Below are 20,649 nucleotides of genomic sequence, written 5' to 3'. Positions count from 1 at the left end.
ATGCCGGCCTTGGGAGTTTTGATTCCTTGGGGTGTGTTTGCTGGAGCTGTGACAACAGCATTATGGTGTTAGCAAGTTTATTTTAAATTCCTTTGGGTCTGCAGCTCACTTAGCCTTCTCCACGTTGGCCTCTGGGGTCCCAGCACCCATGACAGGTTCCAGGAGGCGGCTGGCCAAAGCGCCAGCTAAACTCCTGACCCCACCCCAACCCCAGTCAAGAGCAAAGCCCTGGGCCAAGCCCCAAGAGGAAGGGGCCTTTCCATCGTGGTCTGGGAAACCTTTTCTCTTGGGGGGGGGGGTGCTGCCATGAATTGACCACCCCTCCCAAGCCTGGGATGTTGGGTTTCTGCAGAACTGCGCTGGGCAAGTGGGCCACCATCTTGCACAAATGCAGCTAAGTAAGAAGCCCAAACCCAGCTGAGGTTGCTGGCTAGGACAATTCTCCTCCCACTTTCCAACAGAACAGCATCCCATTTTCCCTAGCAAGAAGGCGGCGAGTGGCAAAGCTTCTGTCTGCTCCAGCAGCAGTCCTGGCTGGAAGGAGCAACGCATTTTCCAAAAATAAAAATAAAAATAAGGAAGTTGCTCTTGGACAGCTACAGGCGCAGCCGTTTGATGTCTTCATGGCGAAAATCAATCCGGAGGGCCAGCACTTGGCGGACCTCTGCTGGCGTCAGGCACCACGTCAGAGGGCCCGAATTGGGCCCCCAGTAATCCAGGATCTCTGTTACCTAAAAAGAGAGCAAAATACTGTCTGCCCGTCTGGCAGAGGACTGGACAGCATCCGGAGGGCTGCAGAGCCGCTGCCCTGCCTCCTTTGGTCTTTGGCCCATCCACCTCCCGCCCGGCTGCCCCGCCTAGGGGGTCAAAGCTGGAGGGCCCACCCTTTCCAGGTTGAGGATGGTCGCCATCTGGGAGAGTCGGGCAAACTTGTCACGGATGGTCCAGGTGGTGACAGTGGTCAGATAGGCTATCAGGGACCTCAGTTCTTTGTCAAACTGCAGCCCGCCAAGCTGAGGAGACAGAAAGTGGCAAAGCATGGCTGGACCAGCAGCTGGCCGCGAGAGGCCCATCCCAGGCCCCGCTGAGCCCCCCGGAATGGATCCACCTCTGAATACCACCTGGCAGGGAAGTGCGGGGAAGGCCCCCTTCCAGAGAAGCCCCCTACCCTCTGTCGCCCCCCCAGTCCATCCGTCTCAACCACATTGGCACAGATGCTCCACAAGGGCCAGGGACCGTCCAAGGCCGGATCGATTCCCAACTCCAACCCGGCCTCTCTTCCCAAGGAGGGGGGAAGGCGGGACCTCTTCCTCCCCTTTCCTCTCTTAGGGCTAAGAAGAGGGGAGGCGGCCTCGGAGGGCCAAGACTTGCCTGCGGTGCCCTGTGACTATTCGATACGAAGCAGGGGCTCCGGGGGGGCTCTGTGCTGTGGGGCATCACCATCCTCTGGCAAGCCACTCCCCCACCCCTGCCCAGTGGGCATTCCCCTCGCACAGCTGCCGTATCCCTGGCACACGGAAAAGAACTGGCCAAGTTATACTATCCAAGGAGACCAACAAGCAGAACAGGCAGGCGGAGCCCGAGTCATCGTGTGGGAAGCAAAGGGGACCCGGTGCCCCACTGAAACAATGGCGGAGTGAAACCCAGGATGCGCAAAGGCTGAAGGAGCGGCTCATTCCAAAGCCAGGGGCGGAAGGGGGAAAGCAGCAGCAGCAGCAGCAGGTCTGGAGTCGGGGTGCCCTGGGAGTGGCATCCAGGTTGTGGGCCCAGTTGAGGAAGGAGAAACAGTGGAGGATGTGGTGGGGGATCTGCGGAGGCAGTGAAGCCAGGCAGGTCCTGGACTAGATCTGCAGGATCCTCTTCCCAGAGAAGAGAGAGAGAGAGAGAGAGGCAAAGGGACTGCCTTTTTCAGACTGGATCCTGACTGCTAAGGAAGAGCTGGTGGGGCAGGGAAAGGCAACCAGGATCAAGTGAGGCGGGCAGCAGGCTGGCATTGGAGCCTGGCTGTCCATGCGCACGAGATCTCACGGGGCCCCTTTCAAGAACGTCCCAGACAGGAGGCCACGGAGAGAAGAGGGGAGGATTCCCACAGAGGCAGGCAGAGCCCTTCCGCTCCTCCTTTGCCTTTTCTCCCCTCAGAAGGGCCGGAAAGAGCAGCTGAGCGAAGGAGTAGCAGCAAAAGGGGGGCGGGGGGAGAAAGAAAGAAAAAGACACAGAGCTACAAGGAATGTCTTTAGACTCTTGGAGACCAGACCGGGGGTCATCTCGCTGGCCCCTTCTGTGACTTCACGGAAGAGGACAAGCAGGTGGTCAGAGGACTGAGGAGCTGGGATGGCGCAGTGGTTAGAATGCAGCGTTGCAGGCCAACTCTGCATGGTGCTAGGAGTACGATCGGGGGGAGGGGCATAGGTGGACTCAGCCTTCCATCCTTCCAAGGTCGGTAAAAGGAGGGCCCAGATTGTTGGGGGCAAAAGGCTGACTCTGTAGAGGGCTGTAAAGCACTCCGAAGCAGTCGAGAAGACTAAATGCTATTGCTGTTGGAGAAGCCAAGTGTTGAGCAAAAAAGAACCCAAACAACTATGGATTGTCAGCATATTCTTAGTTTTGAGCAAGTTAATAGAAAGTTGCTAAACAGAGAAGAATGTATTACTGTCAGAAACCAGCAGGAGTTTATCAAGAATCCATTATAATCAGTTTTAGCTGGGAATGTGAGGTCGTTGGGTGTCTTGTGGTTTTAGTAAAGAAGACAGCAAAACAAGTTATACTATTGTGATATGGATACAGAGGAGCAACCTACCCCCAAAATTGTGGGGACAGCAAACACCTTAGTGGACAGTATCCAGATTCTACAGGATCTGAACGGGGACACTGCAAAGTCCTACACTTCTGCAGAACAAAATCAAAACCATGAAACAGGAATGGTGGAAGGAACACAATGAGCAACCGATGTGAAAAAGACCCGGCTGTCTCAGTGGATCACAGGTTGGACGCTGACCACGTCTAGTACAGCGAGGCTTCAGTTACCAACTGCCTTGTTCAGTGACTGAAGTTATGACAATGCTAAAAAAAATAACTTTACGACTTATGCCTCCATTTCTGAGCTCGGCAGCATCCCTCAATCTCATGACTGCCATTCCAGTCGATACGTTACAGTCCTATGCCTGACCTGGTGTTTTTCCTTTCTTTCTCCTTTGCAGAATGGAGAGACTGGAGAGGAAGGGATGACAAGAGAGTAAGCAGGCACACAATGGGGAATAAACGTGGAAAGCAACGTGCTTGTTCTGGCAACATGCTACGCAAACAACTTAGTGCATTCCTCATTTTGTGCCTCTTTACTCTCTTCTAAAACCTTCAATGAACATAAATACAAACAATAATTCCCTTTTGCTAATTATCCCAGTGCTGAAATGAACGCTCCAAAGGATTGGGGAGTGGAGAGAAGGAAAGTATCTGCCCTGCTGCCCTGCAGAAGATGGGGGGACACTTTGCCTGAAGTCATTCTACATACAAATAACTAAAGGCTCAGCTTTTAATGCTGGTTGGCTTTACTGGCATTCTCTACCCCACCTTACCTGACTGAAGGTGGACTTGAGAACAACCTTCTCCAGCTCCAGAGCGACTAGACTGGTCATCAGGCTGGTGAGGCTATCGTAGATCACGGGGGACAGTCCGGCCTGCAGCGGGAGGGGAGAAGACTTGGTTCAGGATGGCCCCATATTGCCAGAAGCAGACTAAGGCAGGCTGGCGGGAGGGGGAGGCCCTGTCCAGAGAGAAGGCCGCTGTGTCCAGGGAGAAAGCTGCCCCGGCCCTTCCCTTGGCAAGGGGGTCACACACAGCGGGGCAGCTGCCTTCTTCTTGAAGTGACCGGTTCCCCTCTGAGGAATTCCCTGCCTCCAACTTACCTTGAACTCCACCATCTGCTGCTCCAGGTTCAGGATGAACTGCTGCACCCAGGGGTCGTTGGCTTCGTAGTCATTGAACTCTTCCTGAAAGAGCAGCAGAGAACAGAGCTGGCTTCTCTACCAAGCGCTCCCCTCCTCTGCCTCCCTTGAGCACCGGGGGTGGTGGTGGTGGTGGTGGCAGAGGCGGCTCTAGCCGGCACCAAGGCAATTCCATGTCCGCTGAAGCCAGGTGCAGCCAAAGGATGGGACGCAGGGGCTGAGCCGTAGGAGAGAGGCCTGGCTTGCCTCCAGAGACCTTCGGAAGACCCGCCCGGCCGAGGGCTTGGGGGCAGCAGGGCTGTTCCCTGGGGAGGTAGAAACCCTGCAGGTAGGAAGGCAATTGGCTGCAAGGATGGCGCTGGACTGGCAAGCCCCCCAGCCCAAGGAAAGGCGAGTCTCGAGGCCGCGTCTGCTTTCAGAGAGGCTTCTCCACACCAGCTCTTCAGGTAGGCCAGGCAGGGGAACAGACAGCACAAGCAACATGGGAACCCTACTGCACCGAGACCTCTTGGTGGCCTTTCCTTTTCAGTATATGTATCTACTTATTCCTTTACCGTTACATCTTTCTCTTGCTATAAATCAATCTCTTTTAGCCTTACACGTCAATCTTCTCTATAGTATATTTACATATTTAGATATTCCCTCATTCTTTTCCTAATTGCCATTTTATTTTCTTTTTATTTCTAAACCACTCATACCAGGCCTCATAGTAAATTGAATCTTCTGTCTTTTATTTTCATCGTCACCCTGTCCATCTCTACACAATCTATTATTTCTTTTATAACCATGCCTTCTGGTGGAACCCCCTTTTCTTTCCAGAGTTGTGCGTACAAAATCCTTGCAGCTGTTAATATGTGTAACATGATATATCTATCTGTTTTATTGCATTTTTGTGTTATTATACCTAATAAAGTTTCCGGATTAAATTCAGTTTTCTGATTCGCGATTTCTTCTAGGCAGTGTCTAATTGTATTCCAGTATTTTTTTCACCTCCTGGCATGTCCACCAGGTATGGAAATAAGTGCCTTTTTCTTTTCCACATTTCCAACAGTTTGGGTCTGAGTTAAAGCATCGAGGAAGACCATTGCCAATTGTTTTCCTGGGTTTGCTTCATAGTATTCTATTATATTCATTACCATTCTGGTATTATTTTTGATTTGTCTATTTGGTAAGAACCCGTTTTGGTCGCTATGATCTGGTTAAGGGTTTTTTTCAATCTTTCTGCCATTATGGACATAAATATTTTATAGTCAACATTTAAAAGGGATATGGGCCTATAATTTTGAAGTCATCGATGGTCCGAATTTTCTTTTGGGATCAATGCTATGTATGCCTCCCCCCATGACTTGGGTAACTTCGCTGTTGTCAGTACCTCATGGCAGAGTTCTAACAATTGCATGTCTGATTTTTCTTGGAGCGTTTTATACAGTTCCCCTGGGAGACCATCCGGTCCCTGTGTCTTATTGTTTTTCTGTTTCAGGATTGCTTCTTGGAGTTCTTCTAGTGTTATTTCCCTGTTTATCTCTTCTTTATTCTCTTCCGGGGTCGCGGGTAGCCCTTTCCCTTCTAAATAATGTTGGATATTTTCCTCTGGTACGTCTTCCCTACTATGTAGTTCCTCAAAAAAACTTTTTAACAATATGTTCTTTTTTTTTCAGTTTGATGTTGTAACGTACCATCAGCATCCTTCAGTTGTTGGATTGATCTTTTTCCTTCTCTTTCTTAACTCTGTAGGCCGGCCACCTTCCCGGCTTGTTCGCGTGTTCAAAATAATTCTGTCTTATCATTTTCATGTCCTGTAACCACTCATCTTGTGCTAACATATTCAGTTTGTGTCTAATCATTATCCTTTCCGTATTTGCTGTCTTATTATGTGGTGTTTTTTCTAACTCAAGGGTATCTAGTTGTTTAGATTGTTCTCCTTTTATTTCCTTGTATCTACGTGTATTATATGAAATTGCTAAGCCCCTGATATATGTTTTAGTCGTGTCCCATAGGTTTGGAATTGATGCTTGATGTTTTTTTATTTTCTTTCAGAAAGAACTCCAATTCTTTTTCCATCATCTTGACATTCTTTTTCTTTTAGGATCTCCTTATTTAGCATCCATCTTCTGTTCTTTTTCAATCCTTTCCAAATTATTTTAATAGGATTATGGTCGACCCATGTGTTAGTTTCAATTTCTATTTCTTTTATATTACGCTCAATTTCCACATTTGTCCGTAACACATCCAATCTCGATCATGATGTGTGTGTTGCTGAATAATAGGTATATTGTTTTTTTGTCTGGATTTCTTTCTCTCCGTATATCTTTTAATCCTAATTCTTCCGCCATTTGATAAAATACTTTTGGTAATGTTTTCCTTTTCCCCACTGGATTTTCATTATTCTAATCTTTTCCTAAACCCAATGTTTCTCCAGCCTCCTGCGTTCAGGCAAGCAAACGAACAATCGAGGGCTGCACACTCACCTCCTCAATGTTGTGGGATACAGACAGGAAGAGGTTAATGTAGGGCTTCACCTGAGGTTTGACTGCTGAGCTGGTGAGTTCATTCAGGCCTTCCTGAGGGAGAACAAGGGTTAGGTCTCCTGGCTCCCCTCTACGCGGCAGCCACCTGGGAGCTGAGCCTGGCCAAGGGCGCCTGGGGCATCCCGGCCTTTGGGCAAAGAGAAGCTGCACGTATTTCAAGACTGGCATCACCTCTCTGAGCCGAAGTGGAGGAACCCTCGGCAAAATGTGGGTGAGTGGAAGAGAAGCTCCCCTTGCAGCCCCCGCTCACCTCCTGCCAGGCAAGGATGCTGCCCACTGGCCAGCTTCACTTCCTCCTGGGCGGCCTTGGCACAGGCAACGCTCCAAGGGTCCAAAGCTCACCTGCAGCAGGTCACGAAACTTGCTGGAGACGGCATCCATGTCCGCAAGGCAGCTCTCCAGCTTGAGCCGAGCTTGTTCTCCTCCAAAGCCCTGGCTGAGGAGCTCTGAACAGTCGCTCTGTAGGGGAACAGACACCCAGCTGCAAACAAGAATCGCTCTGCAGAAGGAAGACCTCAAGTCTGGTGGAAATGAAGCACTGCAAGAGAAGGTGGGGCTCTCCCACTGCTCAGTTCTTCCTCCCACTTCCCATACAGCCCAAGTCTCTGGGTGTGGCCTCCCGGCCAGGGACCACCACCTCCTGCTCCGCACTCAGCATCCTTGTGTTTTCCAAGGCGGTTTATATCCTGGTTTCTTTGGAACAAGCCAGGCAGGACCTCCCCAAATAAAGCCGGACTTCTAGTTGAGATGAAGTGATTTAATGATTTAGTGTATTAATTTAGATGGATTTGAATCACATAAACACACAGGGACACCTGCTTCCAGCCAGGAGTTCAGGACCCACAAGTACCTCCAGGGTCTTCTTCAGCGTCATTATGTTCTCGCTGCAGGCCTCCACGTTGTTTAAAGTCACCTGAAACAGAGTAAGCAGAACAGTCAGGATCTTTTCCAGCCTTTGAGGGCTTTTGCCTCCAAGGTTAGCATTTCAGTCATTGCTCTTCCGAGGAAGAAACTTGGCACGGAGGAGGAGGAGGAGGAGGAACCCAGGGGGACACGAAGGAAGGTTTCATTTGCCAGGGAAGAGGATCTGTTGGTCAGGCGCCTGATCCTCAACTTCCTTTTCCCTCTCAGATCCAGCTGACTCTTAAAACCTGGACCCAAGCTGTTCCCCATCCAGGGAAGGAAAGAGACTGGCCCAATGGATGGAGAAAGCCCTACAGGCCAAGCCCAGTTGCTTGGGGGAGGCTACTGCAAAGAGAGTCCCATGTATTTGATCATCAGGCCCAGGCCTTGGCTTGTGGGGCTGCCCTCTGAGACAAAGACTGCCACCCCCCTATCCAGCTGCTCCCTTGCTGTCCCTCAACACAAGAGCCAACGCGTGGGCTCTTCAGCTTCCTTTCCTCAACAGACATTCAAGGTAGAGCAGGTATGGAATAAGACAAGCATTTCGACCTCTCCCCTCCCACGAATGACGCTGGGTTGGTGCTTCCAACGACCATTTTGCTTGGTCCTCAACACCGGCCCTCTGCCTTTCCCTCCAATCCATGCGCTGCCCTCAGATTCCCACCCGGACGACGCACCAGGAAGGACTGCTTGGCCTCATCGGTGCTCTCGATGCCTTTAGGGTCAAACTTCCCCTGCTGCAGGCTGCTCTGCATGAGGCTCACGGCGCTGGTGACTCCCCTCTGGAAATCTTGGAAAGGGGTGGCCGGGAAGCCCACCCTGATCCTGTGGCCCAGGATCTCCCTGTGGAAAGAAGGCAACCTCAAGCCAGAATGCTGGAGATTCAGGGAGCCAACTAGACCCAGGACCAAGAGCCTCAAGTTGCAAACCCCCCTCCCTCCCTCCCCAGCTCTGACCCCTGGCTAGGGAAGCAAAGCTGGCAGGATTTGCAGAGCAAAGAAAGCTCCTTGCCGCCCACCTTCGGGTAACATGAATTCCGCCCTGGGGCGCAGGAGGAGTCCGTCCCAAGCCACCAGGAGCAGGAAAGAGTGGGATCTGGGCATCTAGAGTTTATTTCACACTCAGAACATTCCAATAAATAAGTTTAATCTGAAAAAGTTTGCACAGTTCCTCTGTCAGACTTCCAGTCCCTCCAATCCTTAACTTCACAACTCCAGGAAATCAAAGTCATGGGACCATCTCCTTCAACCTTCGGGAGGTCCTAGTCCAGCCCCCAGATTTGCAAATCTGTTCTGACTGTGTGCAACAGTAAGGTCTGCACGAAGCCCACACAGTCCAAAGAGCAGCTGATATCTGTTTTCCAGAGACCTAGACGAGACTTAGCAGAACCTCCTCAGGTTCCCGCAAGAGCTCCACACGTGGTCCATCTCCTTCCCCACCGCCTACCTGAACTCTGACTCAAGCTCAGTGATGGAGTGGTTGATCATGGCACAGAGACAGTCGATGCTGGAGCTGGAAAGAGCCCGCCCGATGCATTTTTTCACGATGTAGAACACATCATCCACCATGCTTGAGGTTAGCTGCCCCTTCTCACAGGTGTCCATGGCCACAGCCTAGCAGAAAAGCCAACAGGCATTCATAGTTTACTTGGGGCTTGTCAATGCATCAAACACTGGCTCTACTCAGGTAATCAGGGAGGCCTAGCACCTGGCTTCCAAATTTTGCTGCTCCTGAAGACAAGACAGTTAAAGATTTCTCTCCTCAGCAGAAAATGTCAAACTGGTTTCCTCTGCTCAGCTACGGCTTGATTCAAACTGTATTAAATTTTGCTGATTAAACCACCATTGGTAAGCCAAGCCACCACTTTAGGAAACCGAGAAACTTCTAAGCAGGAGAGTCTAGTTACTTCAGCTGAGAAAATCTGGCTTCCATCTCTGACCAGCTGGAAAAACTTCTGGCTGAAGCTTGGATGGCTGGAACAGTCAGGTTGACAAAGCTGCCCTACATTAACCCAGCAAAGGCTGTTTACTTCCCTCTGAGCTTTCCATGCAGGGAACGGACCCACAACTGACTTCGTTGAATGGCCTGCTCCCTCCAAGAAGGGAAGGAGAACAGATGCAAACTTCCAAACAAAGGTTCTTCCTACCTTATTCACAGTCTCTCTCATGAAGTACTCTTCCATGGTGATGTAGTAGCCGATCAGCTCTTGCATGACACAGCTCAGAAAGCAATTGTGGAGCAGTTTGTCCAGGCACTTCTGATGTTCTGTGGAGCAGAACCACAAGGATTAGGAAACAGCAGAATGGTTTGAAAAATGACAGAAGTGGGATTTGCACAAAGGGGAAAAAGATGTAACCAAAATACTGAATTAAGGAGACTTAAATTCTGTGCAGCTACTGCTAGAGAGGTCAATAGATACAGAAGAGATAAGAGCTGCCAAGGCTCCAGATGGAAAATCTCTGTTGAGGCACCTTAATTCCTCCCCCCCCTCTATATTAAGAGGCACCTTTGGCCAATCTGGGGAAGGGTCTTCCTTCTTTGCCGCTGAGGAATGAGGGTTGCAGCACGAAAGGCAGGAGACGGGACATGTGGAAAGGGCAGGTATCCTGGCATACAAGAGCGGCTGTGGCCAGCTGCAGTTCCCGAACCTGAACCTGAACAGAGGCCAGGATGGAAGAGCTGTCACTTCCTCCCGAGGGCTGCCCCTTCCCAGCCATCCCCTTCCCATACAAAGGAGGCTGCCATGCTGTTAAACTACGCATTGCATCGTAAGCTGACAGCCTGACATCAGTAACCGAGGGGGGGGGGGGGGGGAGCAGTGGGGGAATAGGGAGACAGGGAGGGGACTCAGAGATATCGTCCCAGCCACCTCAAGGTCACACCAAAATAATGCAGATCTGGCTCAGCCCCCCAAACACATTGTTAACATCTGATTGGACACTGACCGATAACCAGGGGGGCTGCCCAGGAGCAAGGGAATGTCAACTGCATCTTTTGCGCATGAAAACCTCAGGTCCAGCTTTGCTTCTTCTGTAACCTCCTTGCCTTTAGTAAAGTAAACTTTTGGCTAATCATAGGCCGGGGGGTCTTTCTTTCCTAACTGACCAGGTTGGGGTGGTTTCTGGCACTCCTAATGGCTAAAACGGGGAGTCTGCTTACAGATTGGGTGAAACTGCGGCTAATATCATCAATAAATACATTTTATGCAATGTCTGATACAATAGCAGCTTACATGACATAAGGCAGTCCTCTATTTATGACCACAGATGGGACAGGAATAAGTTGAGTCACAGGGTTTGTAAATGTGATTCCAGATTTTTTTTATGGAGTCCAGCAAAAAATGTTGCAACTCTTTTACATATATTTTTTATTGTTTACAACTATAAATACAAAACACAGTGCGGTAAAATGTAAAATGCTGCATCTCTTGATTACATGACCACAGGATTCTGCAATTGGTCATAAGTGCAAGTTGGTTGCAATCACACGATCATAAAGGGGCAGGGCGATGGTCATAAAGTTAAATTTAGTTCATAACTGACATTCTCATAGGCCATTGTTAAGCCACTGTAAATTAAACCATTGTTAAGCAATCATTTGTAAATCAAGGACTATCTGTGCAGTAAAACTAAGTATAAGAAGATGAGTTTCTTGAGAGAGAGAGAACATACATACTTTCCAGAATGTAGGCAACCCTGTGTTGTACTAAATCACAAACCATGGTTTATGAACCACAATATTTTAATTCACACCGTACATACAATCTGCATTATGGGGTAACATGTGAAAACCCAACTTTCATAAAAATCAGGTGAAATGTTACGCTATGAAGTGTAACATTTAATAGTGATATAATGGAGCAGCCAGGATGACCTGATGAAAGGGGAGAGATGCTGCCCAGGTCAAAGAGAGAAAGTAAGGATGGACCTGCCCCGATGGGAGCTGGCAATGAAGACGGGGAGGGGGGGTGGGGCGGGGTTTGTCCTTTCAGATTTGCAAGATTCTGTCAATGTAGCCTTACAATAAAGGAGATTTGTTTGTTTTATCACATGCAGGACTCACACATCTCCCTCCATCTCGTCTAGTTATGACTCTTATCTGGTTTACTTGGGATGGCTGAAGAGCTGCTAGAGCTGGTGTAGAACCTCCTGCTTGGGCAGGGGGTTGGACTAGATGACCTACAAGGTCCCTTCCAACTCTGTTGATCTAAAGTGATCTAAAGCTAGGCTCGAGAGGCTGGCTCTCTCTTTCTTTGACAGTTCCATGGTCGCCGTTCCTACCCCTCCCCTCCAGTGGCTTCCTAGGCAGCAGCGGCAGCGGCTCCTTTCTCCGAGATCATCCAGGCAGTCCGTGATATCCGGCCCTTGACTAATTAACAAGCCACTCAGATGTGTGTACTACAAAAATGTTAAATTACAAACCTGCCCCAAAGCTACAAATGCCTCACACCATCGAATTTGGGGTGTTTAAAAAATGGCTCGCATCTACGATCCATTGCAGTGTCCCAGTCACATGGCCATTTTACAACATTTTTTTGCCCTTTTCTGGCAGAAAATGGTACAAAACACCCATTGAATGTGCTGGGTTTGCTTAATCACGGCACGGTTCGCTTATCTTAAAAACAGTTGCAAAATTGAATCTGGCCCTGTGGTGCGACTCACAACTACAACAGCTCGTGACCAAAATTCTGGGCTCCCTTGTGGGTGTTAAGTCAAGGGCCACCTGGATGCTTCCTTTCTCTCTGGGCGCAAACCCCCGTTTCAGGGGCGCAGGGCTCACGCCATGCCTGGGGGTTCACTTTCCCTGCTAAGGAGCAGGTGGTCGTGGGTTCAGAGCTGTAGGAAGGAAGGCAATCGACCCCACTGCACCTGGCACTCTAGCTACACGCGCATGTTACCTTGCTTCACCTCCTCAGAGGCCACAGAATCTCCCACCTCAAAGTCAGAGGTGATGCGCCTCCTGATGAATCTCAGGTAGAGTTCGCTGCGGGCATTCATCAAGGTGACCTCGGTTAAAATAGGGTCAAGCTCCCTGTGAGAAGCAAAGCAAGGGTCAGCCAGAGAAAAGGGACCGAGAACCTCCTCTGTGAAGCCAGAATCTCTAACAATGAGCCATCTGCGTGGGACGCCTGGCTGCCTTCAGTTTCCTTCCTGGCGCTTCTGCAGAAGCTCTGCTGAAAGTTCTCCTTCAGTTGTCACAAGGGACACAGAGGCAAAGAAACGGCTAGCGGATTCTACGCACAGCCGGACACTCCTGGACAGATTTTCCCAACAACTGAACACAACAGAAATAAACAGGAGTATCAAAGAACCAAAACCAGAACTTTACTTGCTGGGACTACTGGATAAGCAAATCAGAAAAGACTTGGGGAACATTTGCATAAGGCAACCGCTCCACGGTTATTACACACACAGACACGAAAAGACCCTGAAATTCCCACAGTGGAGAAATGGCTGCTGAAGATGATGACAGAACTAGCAGATGACAAAACTGACTTGTTTGATTAGAAAAAGATCAATAACTACATTTATTAGTTGAAAGCTGAATAGAGTGAAAACTTTTTTTTATGGACTTTTTGCTGAAAAAAGAAAAAGATGAACATGTGTAGGGATTTGACGATTGGAAAGGGTAGACTATGGAAAGAAGGAACTTATGCTGTAACCGGAGAGAGAGGATAAAATATAAACGTAATTGCTGTTAAGAAAGCTTCCCTTTATAACTCCCTTTTCTCTTTTTTTCCTTTCTGTTTGTTTCATTTTACCCCATTCCATTTTAATGCTTTACTTTCTTTCCTTTTTTTATTTCAAAATTTGTATTGTTTTTATTCCCTTAAAATTTCTGTCATAAAAATTATATTGTTAAACGAAGAACACCATGGATTTTGGCCCGTTGGACGATGCTACTCCAAGGGGAACTTTAACTTCCCCCAAGTCAGACTGGAAAGCAGCTACTCACCTCCACAAATCTGACCTCTCTTGTGCAGCTCAGAGAGCAAGAAGGGAGCTCAAAGCTTCCAGGCAAGTCACATTCCAACTTGGGTGACATCCAAAGTCCCCCGAGGAAGCCGCACCAACCGTTCACGTTCCCAGGAAGGACCAGCCCCTATGTCCACGATGGTGAACCTATGGCACGCCTGCCAGAGGTGGCATACGGAGCCCGCTCTGCGGTCCCGTGCGCTGTCGCCAGCTGCTCTTCTGGTTTCTGGCACAGTCTTCACCCACACCGGAGCGCCAGAAACCTGAGACCAGCTGGTCTTTAGTCTCCGGCTCACATTCTGGTTTGGGTACTTGGTGCCATCACTGCCCTACATGGAAGGGTCGGCCCTGGCGGGCCCTCTGGGAGGCTGCTGGCAGCCAGCCAGTCCAATGAAGTTGGTAGAAACACCAACCCAGACTTAGTTGCTCAGCAAATCCCAACCTCCCCCAGTAAAGAGACGGCCTTGCTTTTCTTTTACCTGACAAAAAAGAGAGAAGAGAGAGTTGTGTCCCACCTTGGCTCGATCTTTTCTCCTGCCAGACTCCTCATCGTGCTGCTCTGAACGTGCTGGAACTGCAACCGTTGGAAGACAAGAGCTATCAGCCCCCCCACTCTTTACCGGGCAAGCCGAAACCAGCAGTGGCTGCAGCCCTCGCAAAGCTGAAGGTGGCCAGAGAAAAAGGCCTGGCAGCTGCCCGACCCATTTCCAGGACTCTCTCTGAGCTGACCGCGCTGGGAGTGGCAGGTCCAGCTCTGGAAAGGGCAGGCTGCCTTTCTTGTCTCCACACAGCCCGGCATGCAGCTTCCAAAGATGAGGCAAACCTGGAAAATCGGAGCCTCGGCTCTCACCCTTGACAGCCGCTTCCTCTCCCTACTTAGCCCAGGTGTGATTCTCACTGCAGGAGCTGCTAGGAAACAGAAGGGCTTTGCAGCAAGGCTGCCTCAGTCTCCCTGCTGGGAGGATGGCTTGGGACATGGGGGCACTTTCCACCCTTGAAAGGCTCTTGGGACCAAGGGCAGGAGCCACCGCACGGAGCCTGATTCAGAGCCCAGAGGACCCTGAGGAGCAGCTGGGCCTTGGCAGCCGAGAGTCCTGCCCTGCCTGGACAAGGCCCTCTGCTTCCCAGGACCAAGGATCCCGACTGGGCCCAAGGCCAACATGGAGAGGCGCCTCTTCCTTCTTCAGAAGTACCAGGAGTTTTTTTAGTACAGTTGCATTCAGAATAGCTCCTGTAATGCTGGGTGGGAGAACAAGGGCGCAAAGGCCACATTCCCTCTCCTGCCCATGGCTGGACACGTGGGGTGACTGAAGCTTGTCCGGCCCCAGCGCAGCTCGACTGGAACATTCTGAAGGGCATTCCAGGCAGGGGGCTCTGTTCTCAACCCAAAGCAAGCTGTTTTCCATTTCACACACACTCCTGAGAGCAAGAGCCAGCCCGTCAGAGGAGATTTGCCTGGAACACCCTTCCTCACCTGCCTACGGTAGTCTCTCTGCTGGGTGAACTTCTCCACCACCTTCTCCACCTGCTGATCACATTCCGCCTGCAGATGCTTGATCAAAGCATAAAGCCTGCCAGGCCCATAGTATGTCTCCACAATGGGCTGGTGGGTCTCCACAATACGTGCAATCCCTGCAAAGAAACACCAGACCCACCAAACCTCAGTGACAGGGAGCAGAAAATGTGCTGCCAAGTTGCTAGTTTTTAACCTAAAGAGGAACAAACTAGGGATCAGTGAGTTAAAAAGTAGGGTTTGACCTTGCCTGCTCTCTCTTAAATATGGGGAAGAGCCACTCCCATCCAGTCCTGCCTAGGACAATACATAAATCAGCCGGAACCACAGCAAAAGGCTCCTGCCAATTCCACTGCCTCCTTCCTTTGCAATAGCATTTAGACTTATATACCGCTTCACAGGGCTTCACAGCCCCCTCTAAGCGGTTGACAGAGTCCGCCTCTTGCCCCCAACCATCTGGCTCCTCATTTTACCCACCTTGGAAGGACGGAAGGCTGAGCCAACCTTGAGCCGGGTGGGATTCGACTTGCAGATTGCCGGCAGCCGGCAGAAGTTGCCTGCAATACTGCACTCTAACGACTGCGCCACCACAGGTCTCTTTCCCTCCCTCCCTCCTTCCCCCACTCCCACTTGAGCCTATGAAGGCTTTGTATTTTGTTTACAACGCAAAGACTTCCTGGAGGCCTCAGTCTAGCTTCCTGCTTCCTTTGTCCTCCTCTATGACATTCCATAGAGAAGCAGCCCAAAGGAGCTCAAGGGCCCCAGCCATGCAGGTGGAAGGCTCGGCATGGCGGTGGAGGTTCCTCTGGGGTTCACCCAAGGAGTAATGCCTTATTCATTTCTGAGTTTTCAGGATGAAAGCAGAGCAGAACTTTACCTTCAAAGAGGAGCGTCAGTGTGTCTGCAAACAGGACTGCATATCGCCGGTCTGTTGGGTCAGTCTGTAACGCTAACTGTAAATTCTCTTCTGCTTTGTTAGCAACCTGGAAAGAAGAGGCTCCATTAGCCCGCCCTGTTGTCTCACAACACCCATTGGTGCAAGTTGGCTCACCACGGCCATCTCCTACTGCACACCAACTCCCCAAGGTCTTCCTGAAACAAACTGCAGACACGCCAAAGAACCAATAGTAGGCAATTATGAAAGACTTCAATTATCAGCTGAGACAGGCAAAATGTACTAAGTGCATCTTCTATAAATTCATGGCAAGATTCCTCTTTCAGAAGATAGATGATTCAAAAGGAAATTCTCACTCATCGCAAGTGGTAGGAAACAGCTGGCCAATGAAGTGCTAATAGTGAAAATCCAGTGAAGAGATTGCTTCATACAGGAATTCTCAAACTTATAGAAAACCCAGAGGAAAAGGATAATTAATATTGGATTCCAGGAAATGGGTATTTAATAAACTAAAAAAAGAGGTAAGGCAGTAGCATATATTCTTGAACCAAGAATTATGAATTTATTTCTAACTTTTATCACATGCACAAAAATATGCAAACTTCAGGGAAATTCAAGTTATAGAAGGAATGGGGAGAAATTTATAGATGGCTAAGACTGGGAAAGATTAATAGCACCACCAGTTTAGGGGGGCACCCCCAGGCATTGCAGCTTATTAACTGATCTCTGCAGTACGGCTGATTCAAGCTGAACACAACTTGGCAGGATGAAGCTTGACTGCTTACTCTTTCCTATGACAACAAGGACACTTCAAACATTAGAAGAAAAACTGACTGCAGATTGCTTGTTTATCTTCAGCCAATTGAGGGCGGATCAGAAGAAAAAGCAGGGCCACCAGAGCTCTTCCATCCATTTATCCACCAGACTGACAGAGTGCAGAGGAGTCAGAAATCCCCTCAGCAGCACAAGTGTTGCTGTTCACCCCCAGACCCGCAGGGTGCTCACCTGCTTGCAAAGGTATCTGGAGAAGTTACTCAGCCCTTCGTCATGCAGGCCCAGCAGGGGGAAGATCTTGAAGAAGCGTTCCACTTGGACCAGGTCTTCCTGCTTCATGGCAACCTCAAATTTCTCAGTAACAATAGTCTTCAGCTGCTGTTCTGCTTCTTGCAGGAGCTTCAAGTTGGCATCAGTTATGGTACCTGCCAGGGAACAGATTATTTCAATATTATTTTGATTTATAGATGCTGAAATTAATTTAACTAAATAATTCAGGTTCTTAAGAAGGTCATGAACTGGAGACAGAAGAAAAACTTCGGAGTAAGTTCTACTTCAGTCATAACTAGAGGATAAATTCTAATTCCAATGCTGAATAAAATCAAAAACATCTGGTTTTCCTGGCAGGTCAGGGCTAGAAGCCTTTAAAACCAGTAACAACAGCCACATTCAAGGTTTGCTGCAGGCCTGAGGCAACAACATGGGACAGCTTCAAAGTTAATTTTGGGGATGTGCTTTTGATATGAGTTTACTGACTTCTTACAATTAGTTTAGTGTTCAAAAAAAATCATAATGGTTATTATGCTAATATAGCGTATATAGTGATATAGATATTATGCTGATGTAGAATAGAATACTTTATTGGCCAAGTGTGATTGGACACACAAGGAATTTGTCTTGTTGTAAATTCTCTCTCTCCCCCCCCCTCTCTCTATATATATGTTAAGTTTTTGCAGGTATCTATATGTATGGTATTCAGCTTTGTTTGGGTATTTACCCACGTCATTATAGTTGTGCTTTTAAAGTTGTAGCAACGTTTTGGCATAATCTTATCTGCCATCATCAGGCTTCTGTATTGTGTTCGTCTGTGAGTCAGTCTTTCACAGCCGTTTCTGTTTTAAATTTGGGGCAGCCTACTGCTGTGTTAGAATGTTTTTTTCTTCACCCTGATTGGTTGGGAGTCTTGGTCTGTGTTTATTGGTCTTGGAGTTTGCTGTGTTCTGCTTGATTGGTGTTTCTAATATCTTCTGTCTGTTTTGTGGCTTTTTTTGTGTCTTGATTGACTGGCAACATTGTGTTCCTTTATTGGAGGCCTTTAGTGCGGCTTGGCTCTGAGTAAATGGACGGCTATCATTTGTTAAGAAGCTAGGTTTCATCTGGGTGCCTGGTTGGGGTGTGTTTGAGCTGGAGGTATCGGGGGATCTGTTTGTGCCCAGGTGTTAGCAAACACTTAGCAAAACAGCTACAGCCCCTTGCTGAAACAGCAGCTTCACATGTACAAAACTCCTACCACCTCTTGGAAATGATCAAAGATCTACACGTGGAGCAAGAAGATCTGCTTGTAAGCTTCGACGTGGTTTCACTATTCACTCAAGTCCTGATAAAAGAAACCCTTGAAATCATGAAAAATAAATACCAACCAGCTAAACACCTCGTGGAACTAACCGAACACTGCTTAACCAATCAGGGTGAAGAAAAAACCATTCTGGCACAGCAGTAGGCTGCCCCAAATTTAAAACAGAAACGGCTGTGAAAGACTGACTCACAGACGAACACAATACAGAAGCCTGATGATGGCAGATGAGATTCTGCTGAAACGTTGCTACAACTTTAAAAGCACAACTATAATGATGTGGGAAAATACCCAAACAAAGCTGAATGCTGTATGTACGTATGTGGATCTTTGGTTATTCGGGTTTTCTCCCACGTAAGATTGGAAGTATCTAGGCAACGTTTCGATGAAGTCTCATTCATCATCTTCAGGCTTGTGTCTTCAGCTTTGTGCTTCTCAGAGTAATGTGAGTTTGAGTTTGGGGCTTGGCTGTGTTCTGATTGGGTGGGGCCAAGCCCCCACCCAATCAAGTCACACCCCCACTAGCAGTTAAAAGGAAGAAGCAGCTGCAAGCTCACATTACTCTGAAAAGCACAGAGCCGAAGACACAAGCCTGAAGATGATGAATGAGACTTCATCGAAATGTTGCCTAGATACTTCCAATCTTACGCGGGAGAAAACTCGAATAACCAAAGATCCACATACAAATACCTGCGAGAACCTCAGAAAACAAATTATATATGGCATTTTATAACACACATGCATGTAACACAGTAATGATACACATGCCACCATGCCAATTTATACCATTTGATATCTTTTTCAGTAAAGACCTCACAAAATGTTACAAAGAGATGACACTGGAGAAGGTCTGGCCCAGAAGGACTGAGAGCAGAAAGGCCCTCTGTGAAGGGTCAACGCTATGGGGCAGGGGGACCAGGAAGAGCCAGACACCAAATGGCCCTCTTACCCTCCTGGCCCTGCCTGCTCAGCTCAATGACCGACTTGTCCAAGCAGAGGTAGCGGTGGACATGAGCTGCTGCCTGCTCATAGTCTTCACTCCGCAGGGCTGCCTGGACACCATCAGTGCAAAACTTCAGGTCCAAAATATCATCTGATCTCTGGATGGCCTGGTAGAGGCGGTTCTGCCAAAGCAAGGTGAGCAGATTTATAGACTAATTTCATTAGTAAACAACAACTATAAATTTGTTACTGCAATACTGGCAGGAAGATTGAAGAAACGTCTACAGTCTTACATTCACCAAAAAGACAACTGGGAGACAATATAAGAACTGTTATGAATGTTATTGAACACTTACAATTTCATAATGAGAAACAAGCAGCTCTGATATTTTTGGATGCAGAGAAAGCTTTTGATAACTTAAATTGGTACTTTAAAGTTTTGGAAGACATGGGTTTTGGAGAAAAATTAATCCAGGGGGTTATTCAGATTATGAAATTTTGGCAAGAAAACCAGGTTTTAAGGTGGAGAAAAAGGTTAAATACTCTGGGGCTACATTGACAAATACAAACTACAAATATAAACTCCAAACTGTTTCAAAACAATTTTGTCCCTGTGTGGAATGACATTAAAAAGATTTATTAAGATGCGATACTTTGCAGTTCTCGCTATTATGTAGCCTCTCCGTAATTAAGTGGAGGCTGTTATTTGAGTTCATTCCACCGCTGGGGAAAGAGTCGGACCTCAAGCGCCCTTTATCCCACCCGCTCCTTTCCCCCCTTTCCCCCTTCCTTTCCTTCCCTTCTCGGGTCTATTTGGCCCTCTGCCAATTGTATTCAATTGTGGAATTGTGCTGCAAAAAGGGAGCGGGGGGGGCCGGCCGGCCCTTCCGCCTCAGCGTTTCTCCGCCGGGGGGGCGGCGGCGGCGGCGGCGGCGGCACCAACCTTGGCCAGGTCCAGCTGGCGGACCTTGCTACTGACGTTCTCGGCCAGGCGGCAGGTGAAGGCGATGGTGCCCCCCAGCTGCTGCGCGTCCCCCTCGATCAGCTGCAGGTTGGGGCTGCGAAGGCGGAGAAAGAGCGGCGAGTGAAGGTCCCCGTCCCGGGACCCCCCGCCCCGCCCCGCCCCGCCCGCCACTCACCCCATCCGGTGCAGCGCCGCCACCTTCCCCTCCAGGGCGCCGCGCTGCTCCAGCAGCAGCTCCAGCTCCGCCCGCGTCTCGCCCTGCAACGAAGCAGACGCGCACTCGAGGCCGCCCTGTTCCCCCCTGCCCCCCTCCCCGCCGGCCTCGCCCCCGCCCCCACCTCCTCGCGGCACAGGCGCCCGTAGGCCGCCTCCAGCTCCGGCAGCTCGGTGAGGGCGCGCAGCTGCTCCAGCGACAGCGCCGAGGCCTGCATCTCGCCGGCGGCTGCAGAGATCCGGTCGGGCCTGGGTGCCGGGGCGGAGCCTGACGCGCGGACCGAGGGGGCCTCGCGCGCGGCGGCGCGGCGTCAGGCGCGGCGAGGGCAGCCTGCGCGCCGGGTGCCTCGAAGGACCCCGGGGAGGAGCGCGGGCCGTGCGGCAGGCGAGGGGGCGACGGGATCCGCCGCCATCCGCGCCGTTCTGCG

The 20,649-nt window shown here is 49.5% G+C and overlaps 3 protein-coding genes across 3 annotated transcripts in view; 2 read left to right on the top strand and 1 right to left on the bottom strand.

Annotated features, from left to right (window-relative positions):
* Positions 1-3,446, top strand: part of FCSK (fucose kinase) — a 27,284-nt gene extending 23,838 nt beyond the window's left edge. Inside the window, exon 21 of the mRNA XM_087940271.1 lies at positions 3,401-3,446. Within this exon, the coding sequence (XP_087796397.1) occupies positions 3,401-3,406 (6 nt within the window). The 3' untranslated portion in view covers positions 3,407-3,446. The remainder of the gene's footprint in view (positions 1-3,400) is intronic.
* COG4 (component of oligomeric golgi complex 4) lies at positions 61-20,570 on the bottom strand. The gene is made up of 19 exons (XM_026714337.2): positions 20,347-20,570; positions 20,184-20,266; positions 19,988-20,102; positions 19,052-19,226; positions 16,761-16,954; positions 15,738-15,843; positions 14,822-14,979; positions 13,863-13,921; positions 12,270-12,403; positions 9,519-9,637; positions 8,819-8,985; positions 8,050-8,215; positions 7,320-7,382; positions 6,812-6,928; positions 6,410-6,502; positions 3,903-3,986; positions 3,573-3,674; positions 885-1,013; positions 61-731 (listed from the first exon to the last, which is right to left on the bottom strand). The coding sequence occupies exons 1-19, from the start codon at positions 20,437-20,439 to the stop codon at positions 597-599; spliced, it is 2,292 nt and encodes a 763-aa protein (XP_026570122.1). The 5' UTR covers positions 20,440-20,570; the 3' UTR covers positions 61-596.
* The window catches only part of SF3B3 (splicing factor 3b subunit 3), a 38,694-nt gene continuing 38,560 nt past the window's right edge, over positions 20,516-20,649 (top strand). Inside the window, exon 1 of the mRNA XM_026714332.2 lies at positions 20,516-20,649. The gene's annotated coding sequence lies outside the window, so the exon portion shown is untranslated.

Source organism: Pseudonaja textilis, chromosome 11, assembly GCF_049901715.1.
Source record: "Pseudonaja textilis isolate UNSWEBS1 chromosome 11, rPseTex1.2, whole genome shotgun sequence".
NCBI classification, from domain to species: domain Eukaryota; kingdom Metazoa; phylum Chordata; class Lepidosauria; order Squamata; family Elapidae; genus Pseudonaja; species Pseudonaja textilis.
This window is presented reverse-complemented; position numbering and strand designations above follow the sequence as displayed.

Bases quoted from the DNA above. Each gene is read 5' to 3' on its own strand.
- COG4 (XM_026714337.2), bottom strand. From the start codon at position 20,439: ATGCAGGCCTCGGCGCTGTCGCTGGAGCAGCTGCGCGCCCTCACCGAG. The intron at 15,844-16,760 runs GTGAGCACCCTG...TCTTCTTTCCAG, and splicing joins CCAGATACCTTTGCAAGCAG to GTTGCTAACAAAGCAGAAGA. The intron at 7,383-8,049 runs GTGCGTCGTCCG...ACTCTGTTTCAG, and splicing joins AGGCCAAGCAGTCCTTCCTG to GTGACTTTAAACAACGTGGA.